Below are 13,379 nucleotides of genomic sequence, written 5' to 3'. Positions count from 1 at the left end.
TCACCTTATTCACGAACATACCACATTTATTTATTTAATAGCTCTCATCTATTTATTTAATAATGCATATTAACGTAAAAGTATGGTTTAGAATGTAAATAACTATTGGCATATTTTAAAATGAAGTGCTGTCATTGTGGCTGAAAATCTAAGTGCACTCTAGTGTTCAAATCAATAAAAATTGCAAAATGCTTTTTTCCCTTTGAAACCAGTGTTGGACCCCTACATAGTGACTCTCTGTATGACATCAGTGCTAGTAAAGAGGGCTTTGTCCTGACTCCAGTGGAGGGAAAGACAGGAGACTTCAAAGCGTTTGCCCTGGCAGGGGTCACTTTTGAGGTTAGTGTCATATTATCGTCTTCTCATAAGCTTATTTGATCACATTTCATCTTGTATTTTCATTTCTAGGAAACAAATGGTTAATTTTGTTCAAGATTGTTTTTTCTTGTCCCTCAGATAAAGGCAGAGGATGGTGTTCCTCTCTCAGGGGTTCTGCTGTCTCTCAGTGGAGCCAGCTTCCGTTCAAACTTACTCACTCAGGACACTGGCCTCCTCACCTTCAACAACCTGGTACTGTCTTTTCAGTGACTGTTCATCTTTTTGATGTGTCAATCACATTTGTGTAGAAGTTCATACAGAAAAAATATACAGTTTTATAGGAATCGTTTATTTCAACCAAAAAATCTGTCATTTTTTCTCTGGGGCTGTGTGATTAATCATAATTCATTTTTGAATTTGGCTTTTGAACAATTATGAAAACAAGATAATCAAGGTAAAAATATGATTGTGCCACATTCCATCCAGTGCATCTTATGCTTTCGTTCCTCCCTAAAAACCAAAGCTTATCATCTAAATCAGCCAAATACGGGAGTGTTGTAAAATGCAGTCTACCGTTGCTAAACTGTGGGATGGGTTTTATATTAAACCGTGTTATTAAAAGCACATTAAGCTCCAAAAGAGACACTGTTCCCCAGGCGGCTTTCTGTGTGTGTGCTCCGAGACAGAGCCAAACGCGGATAAGCAAGTGGGTTTCGGATACGCGCCTAAACACGTGTGTAGGAGTATATTGGATCCGTGCATTAGCTCTTAAAGTGACAGAAGCCTAATCAGGGATGTGATTTTAATCCGGAATTCTGGATTTTACAACCTGAAAATGTGACTTACGTGAATCATGCAGATCTGTAAAAAATAAAAATAAAAATAAAAGGGGAGGGGGACGGGTGTCGGCTGCCGGAGTGAAAAGGAGAGGATATGAGGACATAACCGGCTGACGTGCGTACAGATTCCTTCCTTCCAAGTATCAACAAGGACGTACTTGTGTTCAGCTTGTTCACATGCTCAATTTCGTACCTCAGTCGCTCTCGCGCTACAGTGGTATCGTTGTCAGTTGACAAGAACATCACCGTCCCCAGTAGGGCTGGGAGACAGTGTTGTAGTCGAGACCACCTCACTCGAGTCCGAGTCGAGACCGATACCAGAGAGAGTCGAGTCCGAGTCAAGACCGAGTCTATAGAGAGTCGAGTCCGAGACCAGAGACGGTCGAGTCCGAGTCGAGACCGAGACCAGAGTTTAAAAAATATGATCAGTTTAGGGTAAAAAGGCCACATAGTAGGTGGTGTTAAAAGTAAATTTATTACAATTTGTCATGCGCAGTTGCGCACTAGAAAATCACCAATCACTGGGCATGTCAATCAATTTAAAGAAATATTTTATTAACATACATTAATAATCATGAAAAATATTTTGAATTGAACTCGAGTGGACTCGGGAATAAGTCAGAGTCCAAAAAAAAAAATGTTCGAGTACGAGTCAATTCCGAATCCAAATGCACACGAGTCCATGACAAGACCAAGACCATTAAAATATGGTCTCGAGACCGAGTCCGAGACGAGTCCGAGTCTCGAGTACTACAACACTGCTGGGAGATATATCGATATAGTTAAAATTTGCGCTATGATCCTTGCTCCAAGCAAGCTGCTGACTGCTTTTGTAGTAATATATGTACGTATATCGTGCATTCTATCAGTTGCAGTTCTGACGCCTCCGTCTCAACAGCATTAGTGTACAGCGCGACAAATACTCACATAAAATATTAATGCAGAAGAACGGCCACATCAGTTCAGTGAGTTCACAAAAGTTCATTATTTGCATGTGCTTTAAAGCCTTGGTGGTTAAACGTCATTCACTGCTGATCCGCTGTTCTGAGCGCGAACACCCGACGCGCACATGCACTAAATGCTTGTCTAACAGCGCCTGGTTGCTGGACTAAGTTATCTTTCGAGTCTTATTTCGCTAATACTCTCAAATACACACACGGTTTACATAAGAAAATTTGGTTATGTCTAAACTGAAAGCAAACCGAGAAAATTGAGAGAAATCTGCTTGTCAAATGCGCGTGTATATTAGATGCGTCGCATACAGGTCTTAAAGTGACAGTAGCCCATAATGTGTGACAAAAAGTGTGATAAAAGTGACAATAATAAACATGCAGCCGCTTGTCCTTAAAGGGATAGTTGACCCAAAAATGAAAATTCTGTCATTATTTATTCACTGTAATGTTGTTCCAAACCTGTATTAATTTATTTCTTGTGGTGAACACAAAAGAAGATATATTTTGAAGAATGTGGTTAAACGTACAGTATGCGATTTTTGGCGACCAGGGGTCACTCGTTTAAAATAATAACAAAAGACGTACTTTGATGACGTCGGGAAAGAGCGTGGGCTCACGGGAGTTGTTGTCGCTGTCAATGACAACCAGCTCAGCTCATGACATGACATCATCGTTTCACAAAATATACGGATATACGGCATCTCTCTGTAGATTTAGCTTGTCAAGAAGCTTTAAATGCAACCCCAATGTTTACCTGTGTCATGCTTCTCCTGTCCCAAACCCTTCTCGGGTCATATTTTTCAGGTACGTTTGAGCTTTAGCTAATGAGCTGGCTGTAGCAGCAGAACGTGCAGGCAATGCGTAATCGTGGTCCATAACTATAATACAGACGAATATAAATATTAATATTACGCTACTTCAATGAATGACCTATTTTAGAACATTTTTCGTATATAGAGCGCACCGGATTATAAAGCACATAAGATACTGCAGTCAAACGTTTGACTGGGTTTGCGTTATTCATCCACTATGTGCTAAAGGCTAAAGGGAATGTAGTGAGTGCGCGGCGCCGGAGGTGAGGCGTTTATTTAGTAAGCATGAGAGAGCTGAAGCGGGCACGTACATTCGCAGCCTGACTCATATGAGTATTCAATGTGCGCGGCTCGCTAACAGCAACAGTTGGCTGATTTGAATGAGACGACACTGTGAACGGGGAGCGCTTTATGCGCGAGCAGCACTGTGGACAGTGTGTCTGTTAAGAGTGAGTGGGCACGTGATTTACACACATAAAAATACATACTACTTTTTTTTTTTCGTCATTTTCTTTGCTTTATTGGAGGTAGTCCAGTGTTCCCCTTTGTGTTTGGCGGTTTCGCCGGGTTCCGCAAGGAAGTTAGAGAAAATAGAGGAGTCAAAGGTTATATGACGCCATAGACGGGCGACGAAACGGAAATAAAGAAACGTCCCGTGTCTTCGAATTAAACTATAAATTTCTCCGTATTTGAAATTTGGTGGAAACTGTCGGGATAATGTAAGTACATATCTAACAGAAATATATAACATAGATACAGTTATTTTTGCTATTTTTAATGCAGAAAAAATACATATTGTGGCTTTAACCAGACAGTTGCTGGTCCCCATTGACTTCCATAGGGAAAAATGTACTATGGAAATCACTGGGGTACATCAACTGTTTGGTTACCCACATTCTTCCAAATAATTTCAACAGAAGAAAGAAACTTATTCAGGTTTAAAACAACTTGAGAGAGTAAATGATGACAATATCAAATTTTGGGAGAACTATCTATTTAATGTTAATAAAACAACAAAACACAGAGGAAATCACTCACTGCTCTTGACTGAGAACTTTAATAGTAGCTTTAATAAGAATCAATTTATAATTTATACAGTGAAGAAGACTATATTTGGCTTTAATTTTGACAAAAAAAAGGAGGGCTCAGTATATTTTCCTGCTTTTTTGTCCGTAGCCAATCACATGCCTGCTAATATACCTGCTGTAGTCTGTCATTAAAGGGGTCATATGATGCTATTTTCAAAGTTTATTATTTTGTATATTGGATGTTATAGAATATGGTAACATGCTTTAATGTTCAAAAAATATCTATTTTTTGACATACAGTTACATTATTGTAGCTCCTCTATGCCCAGTCTTTTTAAAACATATAGCAATTATGAAGACCGTTAAAGGATTAAACATTACAGGAGAAAAAAAAAGGCCAATTAGTTCTCCTTCTCTTAACACCACAAAGACCGTTTTGCCTATCAAAATAAACCACATAACAGAATAAAAGTCCTGCCAGACCTGTGTAAACTACAACGACATGCAAGTTTTTATTTATTTGTTTTTATCCAGCGTTATCGTGTGATGTGATGCGGAGCACAAGAGAACAACAGTCTGAAGCTGCTCGTTTGAAATACCTTGCTCGAATCGTCCTATTTCAAATCGGTTTTCACAGGATGAATTTTGAGTTTGTAAGCTTTCGAATGATACATCACGAATGATACTATGATGATTAATATCTCCTCCCTCCATCTCAGAGTCCTGGCCAGTACTATTTCAAGCCCATGATGAAGGAGTTCCGCTTTGAGCCCTCGGCACAAATGATCACAGTAGAGGAAGGACAAGTCCTCCATATTCCTATCACCGGCTTCAAAACTGCTTACAGGTCAGCAATTCACAAGTGTTACAGTCTGCACTGGCAGTAAAAATGTACTGCGTAAAAGTCAAATTTTGTGTGTTTAAGTGCACGTTAGTATTTTTACTAGGGGAAAAATGCTTTTATGCTATTTATTTATATCTTTTGCTGTAGTGTGTCAATGGGAAATATAAGTTTACAACATTCCTTTTGTCATTATTTGTAATAATCCAGTGAGATATTTGTCTGCACAAGGAGTCTGAAAACAGCCGGTATGCTCCACACGGAGAAATATGATCTTACCATTATAGTCTGTCTGTCATTACATGAAAAAAACTGAGACTAAATCGAGAAGATCTTCGGCAACCTCTCCAAGACGCTTGAAGAAACATTCCTGCATAGCTACAATACTGTGAAAAGTTGTAGGCACTTGTGTAAAAATGCTATGAAGTGTGGATTGCTTTCAAAAATACTTTCATAAATAGATTTTATTCATCAAATAACTTCTGTTAACTAAATCAAATCAATATTTGGTGTGACCACCCTTTGCTTTTAAAACAGCTTTTGTCCTTGTTACACTTGTGCGTAGTTTTTCAGGTAGCTTTGCTGGCAGGTTTCTTCAAGTCAGTCTGTCTCGTCTTTTTTCTTGTTTCTAAATGTAATTTTCGAAACATGCTCATTCCACTGTGAAGTAAATTTTCCACTTGTATATTTTGGCATGTATCTTAGCTGCTATGGAACAGTGCAGTCAATAGGTGGCGATGCGGAGCAGGGTGTTTCCGTGGAGGCAGTGGGGCAGGGAGAGTGCAGCATGTACAGCGAGGACACGGTTACTGATGAAGAGGGACGCTTTAGACTCAGAGGTTTGCGGGTGAGACTTTACTTGATTTTTCTTCAGATAAACAATACGACTTAAAATGTTCACTAAAACTATGTTTTAAGACTGCCTTTCTTGGTTCATTGTCAGCCTGGGTGTAACTACAATATTCAGCTGAGAGAAGAAGGAAATGATCACATAGAGAGAGCATTGCCACCACACAAAACCATTGAGGTGAGCATTGGAATTTATTGACGTTATGGGTTTTATTTTATTTTTTACACATTTTATCCATATTTTTTCCTACGCCACATGACGCTTTGTGGAAATTATTGCATATATTGCTCATTGAATGCCAAAATATGCATTTTCATAAACTGGGTACAATGTTATGACATTATTCTACTCACCCTTCAACCATCAAACATTAAAAGGAAATATAAAAGAGTAAAAGTATTAACAAGTTACTACAGCAGACCATGAATAACCCCAAAAGATTGATTATTTCCACAGCAATACGGACTTGTTAAATATTACTGTTGTAATATATGTCTGTACATTGCATTAAAGGTGCATTGTGTAATATTTAAGATGATCTGTTGACAGAAACGCATTATCATAACTATGTTTTCAGTGGTGAATAAGACCTTGCTTAATGAAACGTTATGTTTTTATTACCTACAAACACCACGGGTTCCCTTACATTGAATTGCGCCGACATGTTTCTACAGTAGTCCTAAATGGACAAATGCAAATAAAACACTGACACACTGATGAACAAGTAACAATAATATTCACAATAACTTATCGTGTTTACTGAAATAAACTGAAGTTAAATAAACCTAATTTCTTAATTTATTTTGTAAAGAAACCTCATTGCTTAACTGGCTACTCTCTGCTGTCACAGACGAAGGTATCTTTTCCTGTCGGACCACTGTACTCGCAACCTCACCAATAGATGCATCTAAAAATGAGACAGTGCACCGTTAATCAAAATTGTGCAATTAAAATGTGATTTCAGTCATTTTGATTAAAGCATTCGTGTGAAAATAAATCAAACATGGAAAGGGACGTGAGGTTTTAGGGAAGAAAAACTAGATTTTTTGGCGTATTCCAGTGAATTATTAATGGGATGTATATAATAAATTAAATCTGGAGAGCATTTTTCACACCGTTACAGTGAAATGCATAACCAGGAGGAAATGAATGCTCAGACTGAAAAGAGCTCTTGCCATAGATATTCTTTATACCACGTCACATCAAAATACCAAGCATTACGTTTTTCTCGTGACGTCTAAAGGAGATTTTAAAGCTCATTCAGTCAAACTAACAGCTGTATGCTCGTTTAGGAAAAAGGTGGATGTGAAGTTTTCATTCATTTATTTAATTTTTTATTTTTTTGACTGTTTTAGGTGGGCAACACTGATATTGAAGGAATAAACATTATTGCCTTTAGACAGATCAACCAGTTTGATCTGAGTGGCAATGTCATCACCTCCCCTGAACATCTTCCCACTCTCTGGGTAGGTGCAGTAACTCTAAATCTCATGTTTCTCATATTTGATGAAGTCTTGAAGTCATTGTTGTTCCTCCCTCTCTAAAGGTGAAGCTCTACAAGAGTGACAATCTTGACAATCCCTTCCAGACTGTGTCTCTAGGCCAGTCCCTGTTCTTCCACTTTGCCTCCCTACCACGTGATGGAGAGGTAGATCATTACTTATCACCTCTATTCCATTTACAATGAGTCATTTCATCTAAATGACTATTTTTTAGAAACTCAAAATACTAGTACAGTACTTTCCACCATCTTAAAAATTGGTCATTTTCATTCATTTCATTTCATTTTATTGTTTTGTTGCAGAGCTATGTGTTGATGCTGCAAACATCACTTTCACAGTCCCAGTATGACATCAAAATCCCACAGGTCTCTTTCACGTCCTCTGGTTACCACAAACATGTAACACTAACCTTTAATCCTAAGGTAAGATCCTTTTTCACACAAAACATACATCATTTTATGTTCGATGATGAAAACGAGCTGAATAATTAGATTTGTGTGAATAGATTGTTCATCTACAATTAGTTTGTTTGCCGTTTGGTAGAACTGCACGATTAATCGTTAAAACATTCACTCACGCGATCTCTACTTAACCGTTGACAAAATCACACTGGAGCATTCAAATCTGCGTCGGTGCTGCCTCTGAGCCAGAGAGAGCAGTTGTCATGAATAGTATTGGTACAGCTTCATAGTCTTTTCAACCATACAGTTTCATTACTTCTATTACAAATATTCATATTATCACAGAAGTAATGGGAGAAAACTTTATAGCTCAAATATAAACACTGATGTCTAAGGTAGTGATCAAAATAGAGCAAATTAATCCCCTTTTGAAAGTAACATGGCACTTCAAATAAGTGACTGTTAAAAAAAATGATTTATCATGGAATCATTCTTTAAACCCGAAGTGTGCGCCACCTAGCTGAATTGAAAAAAAAATATCCATATTTTGTTAAGTAGTGCTGAGTTATTTGCTGATAAATATAATTATTTTTATTTTTTTCATAATCTATAAAATGTTTTTTTTTGTACTGTAATGTGTCAAAAACATCATACAGCTCATGAAACATTCACAGATCAATTTTTACAGCATATTACAATTAAAATGAGCCCAAAATGAAAATAATCTATTGTGTTGATCAATTTTAAAAATGCCCATTAGGGGGCGTCAAGGACTGAACAAAAATCTTTAATGCTGTAACGTTTGATTACTTTTTGCAATCACCACAAAATATAATATAAAACAAATATTTAAAAACAAATATGCAGCTCACATGCAGAGGGACTTCACCTACCTTATTTCCTTCCTTAGTTATTCCATCTCAAATAAGAAAGATGTGCAAAATCAAAAATATGCATATTTATATTTATTTTTGTCTTTTATCAGCAGTTTCTCAGCATGAGAATGTCCTAATTTAATGTATATTTAAAATGTAAATATACAAAAATTAAAATGTTTACATGATTATTTAAAAATGTTAAAATTGTTCTATCGAACGATACTTACCTTTTGACTCTCCGTGCTATTATAGTTTTGGAGTTATTATATATGATTATATATTTAGAGTTATTATATATGATATTATATATTTTTGTATGTCACTCAGAAATTTAATTTTTTTTATAAATGCCTTCCAAATGTGAGGACTAAACAAAAAGGCTACCTTTGTTCCAAATACTGTAACTTTTAATTACTGTATGCTATGACCACAAAATTTGATCCAGATGCAGCTCAAATTTAGGGGAACTTCACCAAAACAAAATTCCCCCTAACGTAATCCTTCCCGGGATATTGCATGTCAAGCAAGAAAGATATGTAAAATCATAATATATATATATATATATATATATATATATATATATATATATATATATATATTGTATTTTGCAGTTTCTCTGCATGAGAATGTCCAAGTGTAATTTATATTTTCTAAAAGTTTGAAAGTGTTCTGTCAAAAGATAACTACCTTTTGACTCATTGCTATAGTTTTGGAGTCTTTGGTTTTGTGTGTGTCACTCATATAAAACAAATTTAAAATGCCCTCAGGGTTTAAGGGGTTAAAGCGATACGTTCAAAAATGTTGATTCATCCAGTATATGAGTCAGTGATTCATTCATGAATCAGTTTTTTTTTTTTCTTTTATAATTCATTCAGATTAGTTAATTTTTTTTAAATAGACTGCAGCAATTAACATTGTCAGAACCTCTAGTAAATTACACGTTATTTTGTTTAGGTGTCTATTCAGAATCGTGGGAGAATCGTGATCTCTGTTCGAAACAAATCGTTATTCTCAATTTAACCAGATTCGTGCAGCTCTAACATTTGATGTGAAAAAGATCTTAATTCTGCCTTCAAAAAAGCTGGTCAAAAGGTTTTACTAATTAAACACAAAATGAACATTTAAAGTCATATTTACTTAAAGGTACTAATGTAATATTATGAAAATGATTTAAAAATTGCAATCACCTTGCAAAAACAAAGAGAACATATGTAGAAATGATAGAACATGACATAGAAGTATCTTCAACACTTCTGATTAAACACTCACACTCAACAGACATATCTGTGATTGGCTACAGTGCTGAAAAAACAAGCCTTACCTTTGATGCTGTTCACAAAGCGCTCACACGTGAACGAGAGCGTTTAAATGCAGCCTCCAATCAGCTGTCGCACTCGAGAGACAAAAAAAAGTCTTAATGTAATTTATATGTTTATCTTTTTTTTCTTCTTTTTGTATACATGAGCTAAAGTATCAAGATAATATTGCTAATATTGTATCATTCAGCCTAAATTTGTATACACTTTTTTCATATTCCAACAGAGGAAAATGCCAGATCAAGATGTTTCCCAAGGTTCTTTCATCGCCCTTCCTCTGACATTGCTGCTGTTGCTTGCTGTGTATAATCATGAGCGGGTACCTGTTGCTTTTTCTTTCAGGATAGTTGAAAGCTACTTAGAGATTCTTGTCATTTCCAATAGCTGCAGTTCTTAGGACATTATGTACTGTAAATAATGATATTGTGTCTTTCCAAGGTGATCCCGCTTCTTCTGCAGCTGTTCAACCAGATCCAGGGTGTTCTAGGACTCGCTCAGGCAAGCGGGGATGGAATCCCTATGGATGAAGCCAAGCGACAGTCAAAGAGGCCAAAGACAAGACGTACATGAAACCCCAGTATGAGCTAATATGAAGGCAAAGCCAATCGCTGCATTCAGATCTCACAGGCATTCAGTGTCAGACAACATAAAGTCCTTTTTTTTTTTTAAAAACAACCTCATTTGGAGTCGCCAGTTTTTTGGACATCTTTAATTTTGTTTTGCTGAATCTCAGATGACTTAAGATTCTTTGCCTGTGGTATCCTGGTCACACAGATCCCTGTAATTTACAGTCCCTAGCATGTGAATGTGGCTCAGAGATTGTGTATTTATGTTTGTGAGATTGCTCAGGGAGGACGGCTGATTTAAGAGACTACAAATGTGTGTGTGTGGTGTTTTTGTTTTGTTTTTTTCACTAGTATATAGAGTAAGAACCCAAGGAATTGATTATTTGATGAGTCCGGTAGTGTCCTAAGTGACTAGTTTATTAAACCCACGCTTCCATAAAAAAGTTATCAATTCAGTTTTTTATATATATAATCTTACTATAATTTGTAGAAAGTTGTAATTTGCAAACTTGAACACCCCTAGATTTTAAAATGGAGATTTGTTTAATAAACATTGATTTTGTTTTCACTAAATAATTAATTTTATATGATTTTTTGGTTTCCTTCATTTGTTTAAATGCAACAAGACATATCCTAAAGATAAAAAAAAAAAATCAATTCCCTGCCATTTGATGGATTTATTACCATATTCATTCCACTTCATTAAACAGTAAATAATGTGATAATGTGTATGAGGACAAAATTAATAAAGTGTTTTGGAATCTACTAAACTATATATTGTGCTAATTATTTTTATTTTATTTTATATTTTTGGTTGAAAGTGTCATTATGTAAAAAAAAAAAAAAACTTGATAATGTTATATGCAAATGTTGGCATTTTGGCAATTGTAAATATTGGCAGACAAAACAAATCAAAGATATAGATCTGAATTACAATATATAGGAATTATACTGTATTATGTTTATTTGAAGGTTTTGTTATTACCATAGACTACTGGAAGTTCATATGGAAAATCAGAATTGGAGGTTCAGATGGAAAATCAGAATTAATAAGACCATAATTATTCTATAAATGTGTTGAGAGAAGATTTAGTGAAGAATGGTCAAGGTGTATGTGGGAAAACATATAGGATATAATTAATATACCCCATTATATGTTTTTGAAATCAGGTTGATAAAAGTGAATATATTACATTTATTGATGCTTTTCAGAGTCTGAATACTATAGCTCATGTGTTTGTCTGACATGTTAAGGAGAACCGAGGTACATACATTTTATTGGTTTACTCTCATGAACCGCAATTTGTGAACGTGTTGTACTTCCTGTGGCAGCTATAAACCCTGTTGCTGAGAGATTCATTTTTGTTACATGAAGGATCACATTTTACCTAACATTTGTACAATAACAAGTGTACAATAGTAATATTGTCCTTACTATGTAATTACTATATTACACTTTTGTGGCGTAAATCGAGTATGGTAGTTTTTGTCAATTACTAAAGTTATTATTACAACTGTGGTAATTCGGTTTTACCTGCCAAAGAAATAGAGAAACCGAAATTAAAAGTAAAGGGAGGTTGCACTTTATAGTATTTAAGTACCGAGTAATAATGAATTGCAGCGTACTTGTGTTATGAGGGTGGTTTAGGGTTAATTGCATGTAATTTCAGTTTATAGTTAACTACATGTAACAATTACACTATTACCAAAAGGGTTTCTAAAAGATTCTTACGTTCCCATATTATTTAATTGTGTCTTAACAATTGTATTTTGGTGGAATTGCCAGCTTATAAATAACATGCAGACTTAATTGTTATATACCCTGGCCTGAATTATGCGCGAATCTCGAGCTTTTAAGACCCAGAGGGGGTCCATCGCTCCGTCTCATTGATTACGTATTTCTCGCCGAATCTTCAAACCGGGTGGTCAGTGTCCGTTAATTGACAAGTGGATTTCAGCGCTGCTCCGCGGGGTGGTGTCGACACAAGTCAACACCTGCAGCCATTTTACCATCCGGTGTAAAATATCACTGTGATGCCGTGACTCAAATCCATCTCTGAGCAGAACGTCTGCACCCTTGAATCCAGCAGGTCAAAAAATGGTGAAGAGAAAGAGCTTGGATGACAGTGACCAGGAAAACTGCCGGGGAATCCCGTTCCCGATTCAAACCTTCCTGTGGAGACAGACCAGGTCAGTGATTTTGTCGTGGCATAACAGGTGTTTTTTTTTTTTTTTTTTCTCGAGTGATTAGTCTGTTTCTCTTGTATGGTTCCCGCAGAGCCTTTCTCATTCGTATGCATCTCTCATACCGGTTTCTGAATTGATTTCTGTTGCGCTGGGGTCTCGTGCGTCATCTTTTCAAACACCACCGCACCTTGTGTGTGTCTTTTTATGAACCCCTGAACAAAATTTGAAGAATACTCAATCAAATATGTAACCTTCATAGAGCAATGCTGCTGTCAGTGCCTTACCCAGAGTTCGTCATAATTCGGTTTCAGTTCAAATCATCTGATTGTCCTTGCCAGCTCGATTATGCAGTTTTATTAGACATGTAACTAAATGAAAGATGTATCTGTTTCAGTGCGTTTTTGCGGCCGAAGTTGGGGAAGCAGTATGAAGCCTCCTGTGTGGTGAGTGTAATAATCATAAGTGAACACTGTGTCACCTGTGAATATGTCCTCTATATCTTGAAAAACAATACCATAAGCCTAAATCAGAGGTTCATGTAGCCTACATGATCTATGTTTAAACATAAACATTATTTACTGTCAATGCACTTTTTAATGTCAATGCGCTCAAAGATGTATGTGCATGGGGATGAAATAATATAAATATGTAACACTAATAAAAAATACTGAATTGTGCATTGCTCTTTTTTTAATTCTGTTTTCTAAAGACTATGCAAGACTGGAAATCATGGATTTAAATGTGTTAATATTTAGTTTTATTGATAGACGCAGAGTTTTACCAGTAAGAAATACAGCAAATCTGCACGTAGTTTTGTAATAAATAAATGGTAATAAATTAGTATTATTATCATTATTATGCCAGACGACTGACAGTCAGGCTGGTTTA

General features: G+C 36.0%; 2 protein-coding genes across 3 annotated transcripts in view; both read left to right on the top strand.

Moving 5' to 3' along the window:
* The window catches only part of nomo (nodal modulator), a 30,189-nt gene extending 19,791 nt beyond the window's left edge, over window positions 1–10,398 (top strand). The window contains exons 22-31 of the mRNA XM_039655731.2: window positions 213–339; window positions 457–570; window positions 4,670–4,797; window positions 5,497–5,638; window positions 5,735–5,818; window positions 6,997–7,107; window positions 7,188–7,289; window positions 7,446–7,565; window positions 9,965–10,057; window positions 10,177–10,398. Of these exons, the coding sequence (XP_039511665.2) occupies window positions 213–339; window positions 457–570; window positions 4,670–4,797; window positions 5,497–5,638; window positions 5,735–5,818; window positions 6,997–7,107; window positions 7,188–7,289; window positions 7,446–7,565; window positions 9,965–10,057; window positions 10,177–10,308 (1,153 nt within the window). The 3' untranslated portion in view covers window positions 10,309–10,398. The remainder of the gene's footprint in view (window positions 1–212; window positions 340–456; window positions 571–4,669; window positions 4,798–5,496; window positions 5,639–5,734; window positions 5,819–6,996; window positions 7,108–7,187; window positions 7,290–7,445; window positions 7,566–9,964; window positions 10,058–10,176) is intronic.
* A 1,961-nt stretch (window positions 10,399–12,359) lies between these two features.
* The window catches only part of unc80 (unc-80 homolog (C. elegans)), a 72,171-nt gene continuing 71,151 nt past the window's right edge, over window positions 12,360–13,379 (top strand). For both annotated transcript variants that reach the window (XM_039655719.2, XM_089133929.1), the window contains exons 1-2: window positions 12,360–12,494; window positions 12,886–12,934. In XM_039655719.2, coding sequence (XP_039511653.2) covers window positions 12,403–12,494; window positions 12,886–12,934 — 141 coding nt within the window. In that variant the 5' untranslated portion in view covers window positions 12,360–12,402. The remainder of the gene's footprint in view (window positions 12,495–12,885; window positions 12,935–13,379) is intronic.

The sequence above is a fragment of the Pimephales promelas genome, chromosome 8, assembly GCF_988280905.1.
Source record: "Pimephales promelas chromosome 8, fPimPro1.hap1.1, whole genome shotgun sequence".
NCBI classification, from domain to species: Eukaryota; Metazoa; Chordata; class Actinopteri; order Cypriniformes; family Leuciscidae; genus Pimephales; species Pimephales promelas.
Note: the sequence above shows the minus strand (reverse complement) of the source record. Positions and strands in the feature narration are given on the sequence as shown.